This window comes from Heliangelus exortis, chromosome 8 (assembly GCF_036169615.1).
Source record: "Heliangelus exortis chromosome 8, bHelExo1.hap1, whole genome shotgun sequence".
In the NCBI taxonomy this organism is placed as follows: Eukaryota; Metazoa; Chordata; class Aves; order Apodiformes; family Trochilidae; genus Heliangelus; species Heliangelus exortis.
The window spans coordinates 29,014,734-29,032,113 of NC_092429.1; the positions used below are offsets into that span (position 1 = coordinate 29,014,734).

Sequence of the window (17,380 nt, forward strand, 5' to 3'; positions counted from 1 at the left end):
GAGGTCTCAAGTTGTGCCAGGGGAGGTTTAGGTTGGACATTAGAAAGAATTTCTTTATGGAGAGGGTGCTCAGGCATTGGAATGGGCTGCCCAGGGAAGGGGTGGATTCTCCATCCCTGGAGATATTTCAAAAGAGCCTGGATGTGGCACTCAGTGCCATGGGCTGGGAACTGCAGTGGGAGTGGATCAAGGGTTGGACTTGATGAGCTCTGAGGTCCCTTCCAACCCAGCCCATTCTATGATTCTATGATTACTATACTAATAGTATAGCAATAGGCAAATCCATTTAGTGTTTTCTACCTATTGCTCAAGGCTATAACCAAGATAAGTTACCAGTGGGAGTACTCCCTTCCATCCCAGTCACCCATCTTGCACATCCGTTTCTCAAGGACAGGTTGCTGACTACTAGGGACATGTTTTTCTCTAATTCTGTCTCAGTGAGAACAAGCTCTGTTTTTGTTTTATTTTGTTTTGTTTTAATTCTATGTGTCACTTTGTTCTCTCATGAGATTTTCTCCCACTTTCCTTACTGCAGCTGATAACTGACATCAACCCTGTCCACAAAAGCACGTGTCATGAACCTGGTGGTGGAAGAGGGAGAAGCCAGTGTGTGTCACCAGTGGGGGTGGGGGTAGATTCAGCCTGTGCAGGGTGAGTAACCCGGGTATGAAAAAGCAGATTGGCAGGAGAATTAAGTGGCCAGCCTGGGACGTCCAGTCGCCCTCACAAAACTGTTAGAAAAAGCAGGCTGATGATGTGTGAAGTGGCTTCTCTACCCCAAGTGCTCAGAAGGTCACAGGATGTGGGCTGGGATGTTGAGCTGTAACCTACCTGGTCTTTTTTGTAATGTAAAGTTTGATGGAGGATTTTATTTAAAGGAGAATGACGTTTTCTCTCACACTGCAGAAGAATCAACAGTGACAGAGGGAATTACGAAGGGCAGCTACGTAAATATTTACAGTGTCAACATTTAGTAACTTTCTTCAGAAAGTTGCCAATGATGATGCTGATGCTGCTTCTAGCTGTAGTTCTGACTCATCAGAAATCAGTTTTTTTCTACTCGAACTGCAAAGACAGTTTGGCTGAACTTTGAAACTTCTTGATGTGGCATTTGTTACATCAAAAGTCCCCTTTTTTGTTTTTTAGAAAACATTGCTCAAGGTCTGAATTCTGCTTTTACAACTTAAGAGAATGGTAGTGTTTATTTTTTGCTGGTTCAGAAGGAGATGTGCTGAGTCATTTCACAAATATTCACTTGCTTCTGGATGAAACCGGACATCTACAATCATAGAATCATAGAATGGGCTGGGTTGGAAGGGACCTCAGAGCTCATCAAGTCCAACCCTTGATCCACTCCCACTGCAGTTCCCAGCCCATGGCACTGAGTGCCACATCCAGGCTCTTTTGAAATAGCTCCAGGGATGGAGAATCCACCCCTTCCCTGGGCAGCCCATTCCAATGCCTGATCACCCTCTCCCTAAAGAAATTCTTTCTAATGTCCAACCTAAACCTCCCCTGGCACAACTTGAGACCTCTTGTGCCCTCTTGTCTTGCTGAGAGTTGCCTGGGAAAACAGGCAGCACCGAAGGGAGGGCCGGGCGCTCGCTCCTCTTTCTCTCTGGAGCGCAGCGCGGGCCCGTGAGGCGCCTCTGCCCGCAGCCCGCTCCTCCCTCAGCTGCTTCCGGCCCCGGCCCCGGCCCCGCCCCCTTCGCGCGGCGCTGGGAGGGGAGGGGGGAGGGAGGGAGGTGGCGGGAAACGAGACCCGAGCCCCGGCGCGCGAGCCATGGCGGCCCGGCCGCTGTACCACGTGACCCCGCGGCGCCCACTCCGAGCGCAGCCGGAAGCGGAAGTGAGGAACCCCAGCACCGACCCGCGGCGGGAAGTCGGGTTCGCGGAGCTGCCCCCTCCCTCCCCCCCGCGGGAAGGCGGCGGCTGCGGCACCGCGAGGCGCGGGCAGGCAGCGGGCGGCCGGCAGCGGCAGCGGCACGGGGCGGCAGCAGGCGGCGGGATGGTGGGGGGGAGCGACGGGCAGGCGCCGCCGGACGCCACCGAGCTGAAGCGCAGGAGGAAGAGTCCCCGCTTGCTGGCGGCGCGGGCGGAGGAGGCCGAGGAGGCGGAGGGCGCGGCCGAGTTCGGCCCCGGCCCCGTAGGGGCGCTGGACGGTGAGCGGGGTGGGCGGGCGCATCGCCCCGCGGTGGGTCCTGCGGTTGAAGGCGCGGTGGGGCGGGATCGCCCGCACCTTCTCCCGCCGCGCTGAGGGGGGTAGCGGGGGGAGGGACGGACGGGTCTCCTCCCGGACAGCGCCGGTGGCGACACTGGGGGGTCCTGGTGGCTCCCGAAGGGCTGCGTGGTGCTCCTGGCAGGTGGTGGGCTTGGAGCCAGCTGCCCCACTCGCCTCTTTCTTATTGCAGGAGCCCTGGGGAATCCGGACTCCTTGACTCGGCCCCCGATAAGAGCCTGTAGGTCGCCAGGTAGGTTCTGGCTCGGAGGGGCTTTGCCCGCGCTGTCTGCGGAGGTGCTGGAATGCAGAGGCCCCGAGGCAGTGGGGTTTGTTGGGGTGCAGCTGCATTGCAGGTTTAACCGGGGCTCAGGCACAAGGGAAGAAATCCCGCTGCGATTTTCTTGCCGGAGGCACGGGCTGAGGAGCCCTGCTCCGCCTTCCTGAGGGATTGGCATAGGCTGAGCACGCCGAAGCCCAGACCTGTGGCTGTGTTACATAGTGCATCCCTTGGGATACTGTTCTGTCACAGAAATAAAGTGGAGGGCAACTGATTTTATTAACGACTTTGTTTTTAAATGACTGAATTTAAGAACCTTGATATGCTGAAAGATCACTGTGCTCTGTTCAGCAACCAACACTGCTTGCAAGAAGTGCATAGTTGGGGCTTGCCTGCCTTTTTTCTGAAGCACTGAGCACACCCTGGTGCCTAATCTTGAATAAGCAAGTTTGTCAGCATTGTCTGCCACCTTCTTGGTGGATTTTTTGTTGTTGTTTTTTTTTTTTTAATGAAAAATCTATTCTTCTCAAAACTTTAAAGAAATGCTCACTTTGTGTAATGGAGTCACATGGCTGTGGCCTGTCCTTCCCTCTGAAAGCTGCAAACAGATTGGACTTGCTTCCATTTTAGTCTGTTTTGAGGTGGAGTGTGTACATTGTTAGAGTATTAGACTGGGTGTTAGGAAGAAGTTCTTCAGGATGAGGGGGGTGAGATGCTGGCACAGGTTGCCCAGGGAAGCTGAGGCTGCCCATTTCCTGAGGTGTTCAAGGCCAGGTTGGATGGGGTCTGGTGGGAGGTGTCCCTGCCCATGGCAGGGGGGTGGAGTAGATGATCTCTAAGGTCCTTTCCAATCTCAGCCATTCTGTGATGAGCAGTTCTCACATGGGGGAGTTGGGGTCACCTGAGACCATTCTCCATTCTGATCTGTGTTCTTGTGACAGGGCTGTTACCAAGTTCTTCTTACAGCTGCAGTGTGTGGCCTTAATTAGGTGGCAATGCCCTTAAAAAGGGCTGCCAGTTATTATGCTTTAGAAGCAGAATTCCCAGGAGGTGTGAAAAAAAATTATCTTGAGGGAGGAAGAGGAAGGTTACTCAGATTTCTTTGGAAAAATTCAAAGGTTCATATGGGGAAAAAAAGCTGTGGGAAGCTGTTACTCCCTAACAGTGGCTGATAGGTGACATGCTCAGTATTTATTTGTGGCTATGCTGCTTTTGGAGGTACAGCTGAGTATTTTATTGTTAATTTATATTTCTCTAAAAATGAGATTGAGGGGAGAGATGTCCTCCCCTCACCTCCCAAAGACCTCAGCAGTGATATTTGATTCTAGCCACAACAGATGTAAAAGTACAATGTTAAAAGATGCAGAGGGACCTGGACAGACTGGAGAGTTGGGCTGATCCCAACGGGATGAGGTTCAACATTCCAAGTGCCGGGTCCTGCACTTTGGCCACAAGAACCCCATGGGGAGCTCCAGGCTGGGCACAGAGTGGCTGAGAGCAGCCAGACAGAGAGGGAGCTGGGAGTCTGGATTGCCAGGAAGCTGAAGAGGAGGCAGCAGTGTGCCCAGGTGGCCAAGAAGGCCAATGGCATCCTGGGCTGGCTCAGGAACAGCGTGGCCAGCAGGTCCAGGGAAGGGATTCTGCCCCTGTGCTCAGCCCTGGGGAGGCCACAGCTTGAGTCCTGTGTCCAGTTCTGGGCCCCTCAGCTCAGGAAGGAGATTGAGGTGCTGGAGCAGGTCCAAAGGAGGCAACTGGGCTGGGGAAGGGACTGGAGCACAGATCCTATGAGGAGAGGCTGAGGGAGCTGGGGGTGTTGAGGCTGGAGAAGAGGAGGCTCAGGGGAGACCTCATCACTCTCTCCAACTCCCTGAAAGGAGGTTGGAGCCAGGGGGGGGTTGGGCTCTTTTCCCAGGCAACTCTCAGCAAGACAAGAGGGCACAAGAGGTCTCAAGTTGTGCCAGGGGAGGTTTAGGTTGGACATTAGAAAGAATTTCTTTAGGGAGAGGGTGCTCAGCCATTGGAATGGGCTGCCCAGGGAAGGGGTGGATTCTCCATCCCTGGAGATATTTCCAAAGAGCCTGGATGTGGCACTCAGTGCCATGGGCTGGGAACTGCAGTGGGAGTGGATCAAGGGTTGGACTTGATGAGCTCTGAGGTCCCTTCCAACCCAGCCCATTCTATGATTCTATGTAAATTCTTTATATAGAAGCAAAGGAGTAGTTTTTCCCCCTCCCACCTGTAGCTATGACAGGAGCTATTTCTGAAGAGTTTAGGGCAGACCAGGGGGGATGCAGGGTCTGTGAGGCAGCAGGACAAGCAGGGTGGATTTTTATAAGGATGAAATGTCCCTGCTTCCCTGAGAGCGGGATGGAAGCAAAATGACACTTTGAGAAACTGGTTTCTGTCTTCTGCTTAGAGGTTTTAAATACAGATTAGGAAACTTGATTCTAGAGGTAGAAAGCTTTAAGCATCTTCAAACCCTTTCTTGAATCAGGCATCTGCTGGATCAGTGAGCTGAAGATACATGGTTGTAACCTCTGTTTAAGCTGTGTGAAAATGTGCAAGAAGGGTGCACAACTGAGTTGCAGGCACTGGGTGTTTTTAGTGCCTGAGTCTGTGCTGTCTGCAGGTGCTGTGGAACATTGCAGCAAGTGTGTTGCAGGCTTATCTCTGATTAGAAAATTATTAAACCCACTGGGCTAGATATGAACCAGGCTCAAAAGAGCAAGTTCCACTGGTAAACTGATGTTACCTCTCTCTGACTTTGTCTTCTGGTTTATAAACCTGTAGTTTCTGAACTCACAGATTTCTAATTTCTTTGATTAAACTGGTGTGTGATACAGGGATAGTGAGAAGATACTCTTGGCAGCTGACTGCAGGAAGCTGCTGGCTGGCAGATTTCATGTGGGTTAGGAAATCCTCACTAGCTGCCTGGGAGGCAGGCATGATCCTTTGGGAAGTAGGATTAAAGCCTTGGAAGGAAGGAAAAAGCATGTCTGGAGCAGACATGTAAATTTATATATATTTCTAGGAAAGGTAAATTTTACAAAGGGGAATTTACTTTTTTTCTGTGAGGGATGTCATGTGAGCTGTCTGCACTAATACTTTTTCTGTTGGTGATAACCCACTGTTACAGAAACTGTTGATGCACAAACTGTCTTAATGGGGTAAATGAACTAGTGTATATTTATATTTTTCTTTTTTACAAGAACATTTAAGAACTTTTTGAGACAAAAATACTGATTGATGCAAAGGAGGGGGGAAGAATTGAAAAGTATGGACTGCAGGAGAAGCACTTTTCAGATTCCTAGATCTTTCTGGTCTTGTGATTAGAAGCCACTACTACTTGTGAGATTTTCCTTGCAGAAGCTCAGTACACAGTGCACCATTGGTTGTGGTGTTTGGCATTCCTGAAGGTCAGATGATTTAGTAAGTATCTTCAGTCTTATTTTGGTGGGAAATCAGTCATTTAACAACTTTTTGAAATGGCTTTGAAAATACAGGATCCCACTCACCATGTGCAAATATTTCACTGCTGGATCTGTGACTTAATATCTTTGTTTAGAACTTTTCTAAACTTTTTTTTCCTGACTTTATAGAACGTTTTCTCCCTTGGTGTGTTGGGTTTTGTTTTGATTTGATTTTTTGCATTTGTAAATTCCACATACCAGAGGCAGGCTAAGGCTAGGAGAACATAGGAGAAAAAGGCTGTTTTCTTTTTCTCAAGTAAAATTACTAAACACTACGTGGCAACTCTGTGTTGCCCTGGCACATGTGGTAAAAGAGCTCTAGAACAGGTGGGACCCCAGGAGAACCCAGAATAAAAGGGCCCAGTGTGAAGGTACAGAGCAGAACTTTTAAATTGTGTTTTTTCCTTAGCTGTTTGCTCTGCTTCTGCCCTTCAGCTCTATTGCTGTGACATGCTCTCTGTCCCACAGATGTGCTACAGCTTTCATTCCATACCTGAGCTTTTTTTTGCACTTTATCCTTTCAAACCCCTTCTCCCTGTGTTTTGCTTTTAACTGGCTTTCCAGCCCTGACCTTTGCTCTGTGACTCCTGCCCTCTTTCAGGGCTTTGTTCCTAGCACTGAGTTGGGTTTCAGTGTCTTAAAGGCTGTGTAATTTGGCAAGCAGCCTAAAGGTGTTGCTTTAGAGTCTTCTCATCTACCTGAGGGAAATAAGTTGGGAGCACAGACACCCCAGATTGCCATAAAGGTTAATGAGAAAGAGACCCAACTCAAGGCTGAATTGTACTACATTTAGAAAGGGGACTTAGTTCTGGTCTATATTTGCTTGTCTCTCTTTTCCCCTCTGCCTAATGCTATGGAAGACAGCACAATTACCATTTGTCTGTTGTGTGCCCAAAGCACTGGGAAAAATTCTCTTTACTCCCATTCTTGTGTATTCACTACTTTACACTGAATCCATTTAGCATAAAGCATCTCTTGGCATTTAGTGTCTTGATGTCCAGGTTTTTTTTCCAGCTGTTTTTAAGCCAATCATTCCTTAAAAACAAAAACAAACCAGCAGGCATGTGGTGGTGTATTTATGGTGAACTCAAAGCTTTTCAAGTCTTAGTTGCTTTTGGTTACATTTTAAGAGGGAGTGTGGGTTCTGAGACTGTCCTGGTCCTTTGGTTTCATAATGTTGCAAGCACAATACTGCAGGTGTACTGATTGTCTTTTGCTTTCTTTTTTACTTCTTTTTTGCCTCTTGGCAGGCAGTTCCTCAAATTGCTTTACTCAAGAGAATCCAATAAAGGAAAAAGCAAAGGCTTATGATAGTGATGAAGTGGAGGAACCAGCAGTGTGTCAGCCAAACCTTTATGCACCACTAAAAGGTAACAACAGTAGTTTTATCACTCCATGATTTAACAAACGATTAAATGCACTAAAATGAAGATTCTTGCAGCTCTGTTATGAAAGGGGAAGTTCTTGAGTTGAAATCTGAATGGATGAAAAAGGCAAAACCTTAAGTTCAGGAAAGCAGAGTTTTAAACACTGGTAAATACCTAGTCATCTGCTTTTTGAGAAGCAGAACAAAAAGTTGAGGAATACCACACCTGTTTCAAGAACTGGTATAAGAGTGGATCTTCCATTGCCCCAGACAAAGCAAAACTGTTTTTTTTTTCTGAAAAATTGAGTTACTTTTGACTTTATCAGGGGAAGCTGACAATACCAGGTGATTTTGAAGTCGAGGAGCATTTTTGCTGTTGTTTGCTCAAGGTTTTTCTTGCTTTGTGTTACAGAAGCAATAGGGAAATAGAATGAGGAAGAAAATACAGGATATTTTTAGCTCAGCAGAAGATAGTTTTGTGATTAGAGGTGGTGTGAGTGAATTCAAATAGATCCACTGTATGCGTTACTGCATTGTTATTTTTTTAAAGAATAATAGGATAATTTTGTGTCATCTTGGGAAAAGCAGGGTGAGAGGCCAAATTAAGGGGGTTTTATTAGAAATGGTGGCTTTCTTCATGTACAGAGGGGTCCAGGAGGCTTGGTGTGGCAGCACAGCATCAGCTCCTTCCTTAATAAACTTGAAAGATTTCACAGCAAGCTAAAACGTGTGGTTTGTCTGTGTCATTCTGACCTCTGATGTGAATACCAAGTTCTGTCATTTGTGCTTTGGTTTCAGAAAGAAAGGCTGACTTCCCTAAGAAAAATCAAGAGCACCACTCAACTAAAGCACAGAGTAAGTAAAAAAAAAAAAAATAGATACCTAGTCTTTCCCTGTAATTAAGTGAGAAGAACAGAATTATTTTCTTTTCCTCTATGTATGGTTTTTCTTGTGCCCTGGGACACTTTGTCAAGGTGGAAAGGGGCCTGGGAGGCAGATCCAGGAAGACTTTTCTTTCTTTTTTTTTTTTTGTCTCTTCTTTTGGTGCTGTGTTTGGAAATGGAGTTGAGTCATGGGACAATCAGTAAGTGTGGAACATTTACAACTTGCAGTGTAGGGGTGAGCTGAGGAAGGGAACAAAACCTTCACTTTTTGGGAACAGTGAATGTTAGATTAATTGGCACACATTTCCTTCCCTTATAGCCTTTCCCAGAGCAATAGTGGGTTGCTAAGACTGAATTAATTATCATATACTCTGTGTTCTGGTGCAAAGTGTGTTGTAAAAAGGCAAGATCCTTGTGTAGGAGAGGATCTGTTTTTACATTGTTTATTGAAATAGTTTTTTCCTTTAGGATACGAGTCACAGCTTTTAACTAAATATGAAACCCTGGTCTCTGCAAGCAGGGCTACATTTTAAAATATTACAGAACTGAGGTGATTTTGATCTGTTAATTATTAGAAGGCTTTTACAAGCTTAGCCAGCTACAAGTTCCATGTCTGTGCCCTCTTGAGACAGGAGGTTGAAATTACAGAATGGCATGGTTTATTAAGCTAGTTAAGCTCTGGCTTAAAAACTAGAGCTGCTTTTAGCACTCTCTGTTACTACATTTATACAAAAAGGTTAAGGAATTAATTTTAGTTGTTGAAATAAGTACTGCAGGGTGTGTGTGTTCAGTTTAATCTCAAGAGTACCATTGACAGTATCCTGATTTGGTTTTGTATTATTAAAGAGCCCTCAGCTTTGAACCAGTTGCTGTAGTTCACAAGGAGACAGAAATTTTTGCATCTTATTAACTGACTAAATGCAGAAAAAATGCTCACCAATAATTGCACTATATATATATATTTATACTGGTCTCTTGGGAAAGTTGTTCATCACACTTTTTTATGGATAATGGCTTTTACACTTCCCTGTCTGAGCCCATTTAAATAAATAGATCAAAAGTATACTTTGAAGTTGAAAGCTGCAGTTTTTCGTTAAAAGCACAGTTTGTCCCAAGAAACTGAAAGCTGATAAAATAGGCCTCTGACCCCAGCTAGATGAGACTGTGCTGTTAAAGTATGACTTTACTTTTCCTACTTTAGTCTTGCATTATGTTGCTGTTGTTGTAATGTGTGTGTTAACTGAACTTTTTTTTTTTTCTGTTCGTCAAATTCTGGTGCGAAATCAGAAAAATTAATTGGGACGTGGGATCCTTGTGCTTCAAAAAGGTGTTACTGAGGGTGCTTTGTTAACCTTCTTGTAAGCTACGTAGAATTTTGGATGTGAAAGTGCAACTAAGAACATCTTTTTGATGAAAACAGCACCGTTTTGTGATTTTGACATTTCAGTGCTCTGCTGAAAGATTGGTTGTAATTGTTATCAGTATTTTTCTCATCTTCCTTTTCTCATCTTTTAACAGGCAGAAGTAAACTTCTAGATGAGCCTGATACAGGGAAGCAATCACAAGCTTTGGCTGAAAGTAAGGCTTCTGCTTTCACTTCTCTTTTGTGCTTGTTACACGTAACCATTTTCATGCCTGTCCAAGTATTAGATTTCCTGGTAGCTTGTGTTAAACCCAGGACCCTTGCCAGAATACAGAACTTGCTTGCTAGGACACATTTTTTCAGCACTAAAGAAGGGGGGAAGTGTTTGTAAAATGGCTGACTTTTCCTCCTGAATTTAAGGTCTTCCATCTGTAGCATTAGGAGAACTGAGGTAGGCCTGGTGGTGGTCTTAGTTAACAGTTGTGTTGCTGTCCTGATAAATTTTAAAGTGCAAAAATGCAGCATAAGGTAGGGAGTTCTTTCCTGTTTCCAGGAAGGTTGGTGCATTTGGTCACTAATTTTACTGGGAACAGAATTGAGCCTTGTGCTTATACCAGGTCAGACAAGTGTTAATTTAACTGCTCAAATACAAAACCAAAATATCTGATATTCTATGTGCCTCATCTCATGTGCATTGTTTTCTATGTGTACCCATTGTGAAGCTGACTGATACAAGGGCCAGAAATGTTTTCTGATAGTGTTGATTGGCAGTGTTTGAGTTGTATATACTGCTGCAGAAACCATTTTTATCCCTGTGGGGGTAGGAGGATAAATAACAATACAGAAATAATTCTGGTGATGCCAGGTTTTGTATAGGGCTTTTTTTGCAGAGCCTGAAGGTAGGAAAAAGCTTGACCCTTTTCAGAACCATTTTAAGCTTAGTTTGGATATGATTAAATAGAATGGAGTATGAGTTAAACTTTCAGAAGAGCTCCTTTTTAGAAGAATGTCCAACTTCCTAGTCATGTCTGGAAAGCTTCTTTCACTTCACAAAGTTGCTAAGGATGCTCAGAGTTTTGTTTGCTTGTTTGTTTTAACCAGAACTTCTTTTTGGTCTTCAATTACTGTATCAGTAGCTTGAGAGTAGGATGAGTTCATTGAGTTTTAATGTTTCTTCTTATTTTCCTTTCCCTTTGTTGACTTTGGATTCCTTTTAAAGCATTGTTTTCTTCCTGTTTGCTCTTCCATCTGTAGGTAATAGTGAGTCACAGAATGGATTTCACAAAAGCTGGACATTGTTACTGGTTTTGCTAATTGTTATCCTGTTGGCTTACGTCCTGTGGAGTGGAATGCTAAATGTTGCAGATTCAACCTTGTCAAGTAAAAATACTCAAATTCTGCAAGCATTTCGGGCCCAGATGAAGAAACTAAAAAACACTTACCAAAGTCAGGATCCCAACCTGTGGAAAAGAACCCACGTGTTCCTTGAGAAACATCTGAATGCTTCCCATCTGCACGTGGAGCCCGCGATCTTACTGCTCACAGCTGGCCGAGAGGCTGAGAAAGTGCTGAGGTGCCTGAGTAATGAGATTGCTGATGCTTTTGCCTTCTCCCAAAATGCTACTACAATCAAAATCAACGGGGCAGACAAAGCCATACTGGATAGTGATGTTGTCAAGCTGGAGGTAGATCATGAGCTCAGCTTGGGATTCGGAGAAGGCAAGAAGGTGGCAGTGGTGCACAGGTTTGAGTCACTGCCTGCAGGCTCCACCTTGATCTTTTACAAGTACTGTGACCACGAGAACGCAGCATTTAAGGATGTGGCTCTTTTGCTGACAGTTCTCCTGGATGATCACTCACTCAGGAAGAGCCTCACTTTGCAAGAGGTCGAGGAGAAAGTCCGCGATTTCCTCTGGGAGAAGTTTACGAGTTCAGATGTTCCTACTTCTTACAATGGCATGGACACAGATAAGCTGAGTGGGCTGTGGAGCCGTATATCTCATCTTGTGTTGCCTGTTTGGCCTGAAAAGGGCCTCCCTGTTGGGGGATGCACATAGAAGTTACTGGAAAGAACTGAAAAAGAAGGAAGATAAAATTTACGTTCAGCGGCTGAATAGGGAAGAATTTCTGCGCGCAGGAATTCCACCAGCTGGCAGGGTTGTTTCTGCTGAAGTCACTGGGACTTCTCTAAATCAGCTGAGAATGTAAGCAAGGCACTTGCTGGCTGTTGGTAAGCTGTGTTCAGTGACTCATTCAGGCTTGGTGTCCTGGAGCTGGAAGGAAGTGTGCACTAGTGCAGAACCACTCATCTGCTTCTCAAGCTGCCTCGGCGTAGCTGTAAGGATCCATTTCTGGTGGTGCCTAAAGCTGACACTGTGTTTGACAAGGTAATAGGACACAAAAACATCCCCTTCATCTGCCAGAATTGCTTACTTTTCTTCTAACTTGGGTAAAAAACACAAAAAACCAGTAAAAACCAGAAACTCCAAATTGTAATAAAGTAATATTAGCCTAAGCACCAGCTTTTTCTTGATCCATCTGGTAACAGAATAGATGTCAGCTGTCTATGGTGACTTCTGGAAATGGCAAAACAGCTTGGAAGCTCTGTGGCTGGCAGAGAACCTGTCAACAAGCATTTCCTCTTTAAATGATCTGGCCCCAGTCAGTTTTGGAGAGTGAGAAAAACGATGAGGTACAAAGCTTTGCTTAACTTTAGTAGCACTGAAGCCTCTTAAAAAATCCTTCAGCACTTCTTTGCCTTGCTGGTTCCAGAAGTCTTCAGCTTTTTGTCAAAATTCTTAAATTTGGGGGGGAAATTATAACGTGTCAGCCCTGTAGGTCTACTGAAGTCCTGTTGCATTTCCTTTCCAAACAAAAGTTCAGGAAGACATAGGTTATTTCTCATTTTAACAAGATAATTTTTTGCATCAAGAGACTTTATTTATTTGAGGTACTTGGTGTCCCAGAAAAATAACCTGTCTTCATGTGTCTGCATATAACCTACTGCTTGCTGTATAAGCTTCTAGTGAAGGACACATCTGCAAAGCATGTTTTTAAAATGCTTTTCTAGAGTGCCTAGTGCCAAGAATCCCTTACAGCAGACTAAGAACTCGTACTTGTTTCTATTGCAAGTATTTTGTGTACAAAACAAGCGAATTGTAGCACTTCCATTTCATTGCTGAAAGTGGCCCCTGTGCATTTGGTTTTACTGAGTATGAAGGGAATGTGTGAAGGCTGCTCACAGATTTCACAGGCTTTTTTATAACAGCTGAGAAATCAGTGGCTCTTGGAGCCATCACTTCCTTGACAAGCCCCTTGAGCTGTCCTGTTGCAAAGAGTTCTTCTTAATGAGGAAAGCTTCGTAGAGGTGATGGAGCTTCTGGCTTCTTTGTGCAAACAAAGGTTTGGGGTGTTAAACTGAACAGACCCAAATCACTTAAAGTGTATAAAAGAACAGAATTTGGGAGACTGAGCTGTGTAGGTGGGTTTGTTCTAACCACTGGGAGCCAGCAATGGATAGTGCTTTGTATTTTAACAGGAAGAAATATAAGCAGTAAACAAACTTGGAAGTGCTGCTGTTCTGGATGTTTAACAATAGCTCAGGAAGGAAAAGCTGGCATTTACATTTTGGAAATTTCACTGGACAAATGTTTTTTAAGAAAAATAACTGTGACATATTCCTGAGTGTGTCCTTGGTAGCATATCTGATTGTATATTATGTAAACTATTTTAGTAATCATTAAAAATAAATATACTTGTTTGTTTTATAAGCTGCTTTAAGATTTGCTCGTGGAGTTTTAAGTGGTCAAACAATGTGTTCAAGGTTGTTCCTCTTACCTTGGAACAGTACAGATGCCTAAAATTCAACCTTTTGCAGAATCCAGAACTTTAAGAAACTTCAGTGGAGTGGTAGGTCCAGATGCATGTGTTTTATAATATCAGGCCTTTTTTCACAGGGAACATTTCAAGAAATTCTAATAGCTCTGAATTTACTTGGTGTTCTTGTACTAATTCCCTAGTTCTGATTTCAGCTGGAAGTAATGATAAGATGTGGTTCACTTGTTTCATTAATCTGATACAAGAGTCAGCAGCTGACAAAAGGGATGACTTCATTCTTGTGCTCCTGGCTGTCTGTTCCTAGCTGTGTCTCTGCTGTTGCAAACTAGTGAACTGACTGGAGGGACAGTCTCAATAAAAACTAGTTTAGAAAAAAAATAGATAATTAGCAGAATTTGCAACCACAAAAAATAGACTTAAGTCATGACATGAAGGCAGGAGATAACCATGCTCTTACACAAATTAAACTTATATAATTCAGGTTATTTTCGGTTCTTAAAACTGTCCTCTCCCCCATACTATGGGATATTAAAGAGCTCTTTTTCAATACAAAATAGTAAGGTACCTGGAAATGAAAGGGAATGTTCTACTTACATTGTGCAAGACAAAGGAGAATCATGTTTCTGTTGTAAGGAAAGTGAGATGTGGTGTTTAGTCTGTAAAAAAACCAGTCACAGTAGCCCCTTCCAGAGGAGTGAGAAAGCTCAGGATTAGCAGGCTGTTCCTGCTGTTGAAGAACTAGGTCTTTTTTGTAGCTGTTTGTGGATTTGTCCTTAGAAGACTCTCATTAAATATCATCCACAGGTCCTTGATGTAGATCTCATTAAGTAACTCCTCCTCAGCCAGAGGTGGAGAGTAATGTCTGTCTGTGTTGCTCACAGGCAGCTGATCACTATCCTCCTTGTATAATTGTTTCATTGCCTGCAGCAAACTTGTGTAAAATATTTTGGCTGCTTCTAGGCAAATTTCACTTGTGAAGTTCAACTGCCCCTAACTGTGTCAACAGCAGCTCAGCAAATTGACATCTCTGACAGCAAAATTTCCAGCACTCTCCAAACTGGACTGGAAAATGCAGTCAAATTGCTCCTTGGGCTGCCAGCAGACCCCTGCTCCTGGCAAGAGCCCCCTTGAAGGTAGCCAGCTGAGGCAGAAGGTGGCCCCTCTTCTGCTGCTCCTGCTGTCACCTTGATGGTGGTACCCACTTTGCCTTCAGGAGTGGACATTGTAAAGGGGACCAGGAACAATGTGCAGCCCTGCCTGGTTTTACCTTGTTTCTCACACCCTGCTGAGTCATGTTGCAATGAGAAGTGGAGTTTTGAGCATGTTAAGCAGGTTTGTTAGACTAATCTTTCCCCTCTGTTTTTTTCATACCAACAAAAGCATTCGGCTGTTCTCCACAAATGGGAAAAAAAAAAAATAATTGGTTTTCGTACCCTTTTTTTAAAAAAAAAATAATGTTTTGAACTAATAATTGGTTTAGCTTATACTGAGTGCAAAGGCAAGCTTCACTTCAAGGCAGGAACAGAAGTATTTGCTGTACAGAACACAGCAGTGCAATCCTCAGCATGCTGTGTTTAGGGAAAAAAAAACCAAAAAACTGGTTTTGGAGGTGTGTAATGACCTACAAACAGCCTTCCAGATTCTGGGCCTAAGACTGTAGCACAGCTGGAAAACAGAACACATGGGAAGTGATCCCTGCTATTTTATGGGCCCAAATCAAGCAGAGAACAATTCTTTGTGCATGGTTTCAGCTGTAAAGCAAACAGCAAGGCTGGAGGAGTGATGGGGGGTGTTCTGTAGTCCTCACAGCTGTCCTGTGTCCTGTTTTTTTGACAGTTTGGTTTATAATTGAATGCCTGGACAGCCTCATTCTGTGTCTAACAGGTGGAAGCACCCTTCCCCAAATTCCTCTGAGGCTTGTGGGAGCCATGCCAGACCAGTAAAGGGAGGAGGGAGTCTGGGGGGCTTGAGCTCATCTGGCTGCAACAGCCAGCTGCCTTTTTCTAATTTTAGAAGGGGCATGCAAGAGTAGTATGGAGTGGAAAACTTTCCAAACCTCTCTTAAAGCTGAAATAACTGAGTGTAAAAAGAGATTGTGGCTCTTGGCTTTGAACTTAGGCTCTGTCTCCATCCACCACTTCCAGTGTTTGCAGGGGTTATCTCCATTGCTTCCCAGTTTAGTGAGCAGTTCACCAAACTGGAGTTTCAGTTCTTCCTCTTCTCTCAGCTGCAGCCGTTTGCAGGTAAATGGTTCCTTTATTTCTAATCTTAAAGAATGTAATGAGATGACTGCATTTTCTATATATATTTTTTTTTTTAATGTGATGTTTGCCTGCCAGAGCTTTCCTCCCACTGGCAGGGAATCATTGAAAGAGTAATTTAAATTTTACAATCAAATCCAGCTGACAGGTACACATAATAAATAGAAGCCACATAGAGGCAAAATCAGTAGACCAACATTGCCTTGTAATTTTGACTAACTGAAAACAAATAATTTTCATGTTTGTGAAAATCCTAATGCAATGTCTTGTTTGCCTGAAGATGAGAAGGAGGAGCATGAAACTAGATTAACTGCTTCCAAGAGAAAAGAGAAACTATGTTTAAAAGCATAATTGAAGAGGTAGTGCATTACAAAAGTGCTGAATAATTTAAATAAGTTGCCAATCCAGCACTATTAAGCAGTAAATTTAAGCAAACACTAGGTGATGACAGGGAATATAATAATTTAATTTGCCCCAGTCTGCAATCAGGGCTCCCATACACTTGTAATACCTTTTTCATTAGCTGAAATTGTCATCACTGTTATTATTACTTACAGTCTCCTGCATTTGGGAGGAGCAGGTTTGCTCTTCAAGGACGTGGGAGGGAGGCACTACTTAGGGCTTTTTCCAACTGGAGCTGTGCTTGTATTTTGGTGTTCACATTTGGTTTTTTGTTTTTCCTCTCACCTGTCAAAACAAATTTTTTTTCCAAGGTGTAAGCACTGACATCTCAAGCTTACCCCTTGTTTCAAAGGAGGTATTTTTATGCTGGATAATATACTCTGTATAATTTGTGTACACAAAAGAGCCAAATTAAGGTTAAATGGGTGCCCTGTAGTTGTGACATGATTAAGTTCTGCATTATTTAAGCTTTACACCTGTAGTGTTGTCTCGGTGTTCAGTGTTTTAGTACAGTTGTTCCCATATTGGAATAATCTACGTGCAAAAGTGTTGACCATTCACAAGAGGAGAGGCCATGTAAAAATATTTAATCGCTTTAAGTTAAGGGGGGGGGGGGGGAGAAAAAAAAATAAAAAAAACCCAAAACCACCCAGCAGTTTCAGTGATTGTTAAGTGGTAGGAAACTCTCCTCCCCCACGCTTCCCCAAGAGATTTGGCATCTGTAGTCAAACATTCATAGTAATGACTGCAAACCAGACTCCAGTGAATTTGTAGACAAGCCCTGAAGGAGACATTCCCAAAATAACTAGGAAGACTTTTTTTTCCCCCCTGTTCTAACGACTTTCCTTCTTCAGAGAAAATAATTTTTTTTTATAGTGGGATAACATCTTAGACCTATTTTTGAAATGTGGGTGGTTTAAATGGATCTTTGAGGTGGAGTTTATGCACTAGGAAATAGTGTATTAAGAAACTTTTCCAGGTTTATAATGACTCTGGACATGAAAGTAAGCTTGTGATGCTCAGACATCTCTGAAGTTGTGCACATGTTTATTTAAACGTAAATTTGGCAATTTGTAATCGGAGCCGGTTTCATTTTGGGAAAAAAAAAAAAATTATAAAGATAACTTCGCTGTGAAAACAAATGACTGAAGAATGGTTGCCCCAGTTTCGGCTGGAGCGGCTCCTGGAACGCTGGCACCGCTGCCAACTCCTGGCTCTTGCATCAAACCCCAGAGCTCCGCCGCAACGCGTTATTTCGGCGCGATTTGCATGGGGACCGAACAGGCAAGTCCAGCCTGC

The 17,380-nt window shown here is 43.9% G+C and overlaps 2 protein-coding genes and 1 long non-coding RNA gene across 3 annotated transcripts in view; 2 read left to right on the forward strand and 1 right to left on the reverse strand.

Moving 5' to 3' along the window:
- The first annotated feature begins 1,768 nt into the window (after positions 1-1,768).
- LOC139799381 (torsin-1A-interacting protein 1-like) lies at positions 1,769-13,351 on the forward strand. The gene is made up of 6 exons (XM_071751364.1): positions 1,769-2,162; positions 2,412-2,471; positions 7,219-7,338; positions 8,133-8,189; positions 9,737-9,796; positions 10,836-13,351. The coding sequence occupies exons 1-6, from the start codon at positions 1,784-1,786 to the stop codon at positions 11,636-11,638; spliced, it is 1,479 nt and encodes a 492-aa protein (XP_071607465.1). The 5' UTR covers positions 1,769-1,783; the 3' UTR covers positions 11,639-13,351.
- On the reverse strand, positions 8,346-14,307 carry LOC139799382 (uncharacterized). Its single transcript, XR_011727239.1, has 2 exons — positions 14,013-14,307; positions 8,346-11,618 (listed from the first exon to the last, which is right to left on the reverse strand). It is a non-coding gene; the product is annotated as an uncharacterized lncRNA (long non-coding RNA).
- Positions 14,308-15,535: 1,228 nt separating this feature from the next.
- The window catches only part of CEP350 (centrosomal protein 350), a 73,958-nt gene continuing 72,113 nt past the window's right edge, over positions 15,536-17,380 (forward strand). The window contains exon 1 of the mRNA XM_071751349.1: positions 15,536-15,661. The gene's annotated coding sequence lies outside the window, so the exon portion shown is untranslated. The remainder of the gene's footprint in view (positions 15,662-17,380) is intronic.

Bases quoted from the DNA above. Each gene is read 5' to 3' on its own strand.
- LOC139799381 (XM_071751364.1), top strand. From the start codon at position 1,784: ATGGCGGCCCGGCCGCTGTACCACGTGACCCCGCGGCGCCCACTCCGA. The intron at 7,339-8,132 runs GTAACAACAGTA...CTTTGGTTTCAG, and splicing joins CCTTTATGCACCACTAAAAG to AAAGAAAGGCTGACTTCCCT. The intron at 9,797-10,835 runs GTAAGGCTTCTG...TTCCATCTGTAG, and splicing joins ATCACAAGCTTTGGCTGAAA to GTAATAGTGAGTCACAGAAT.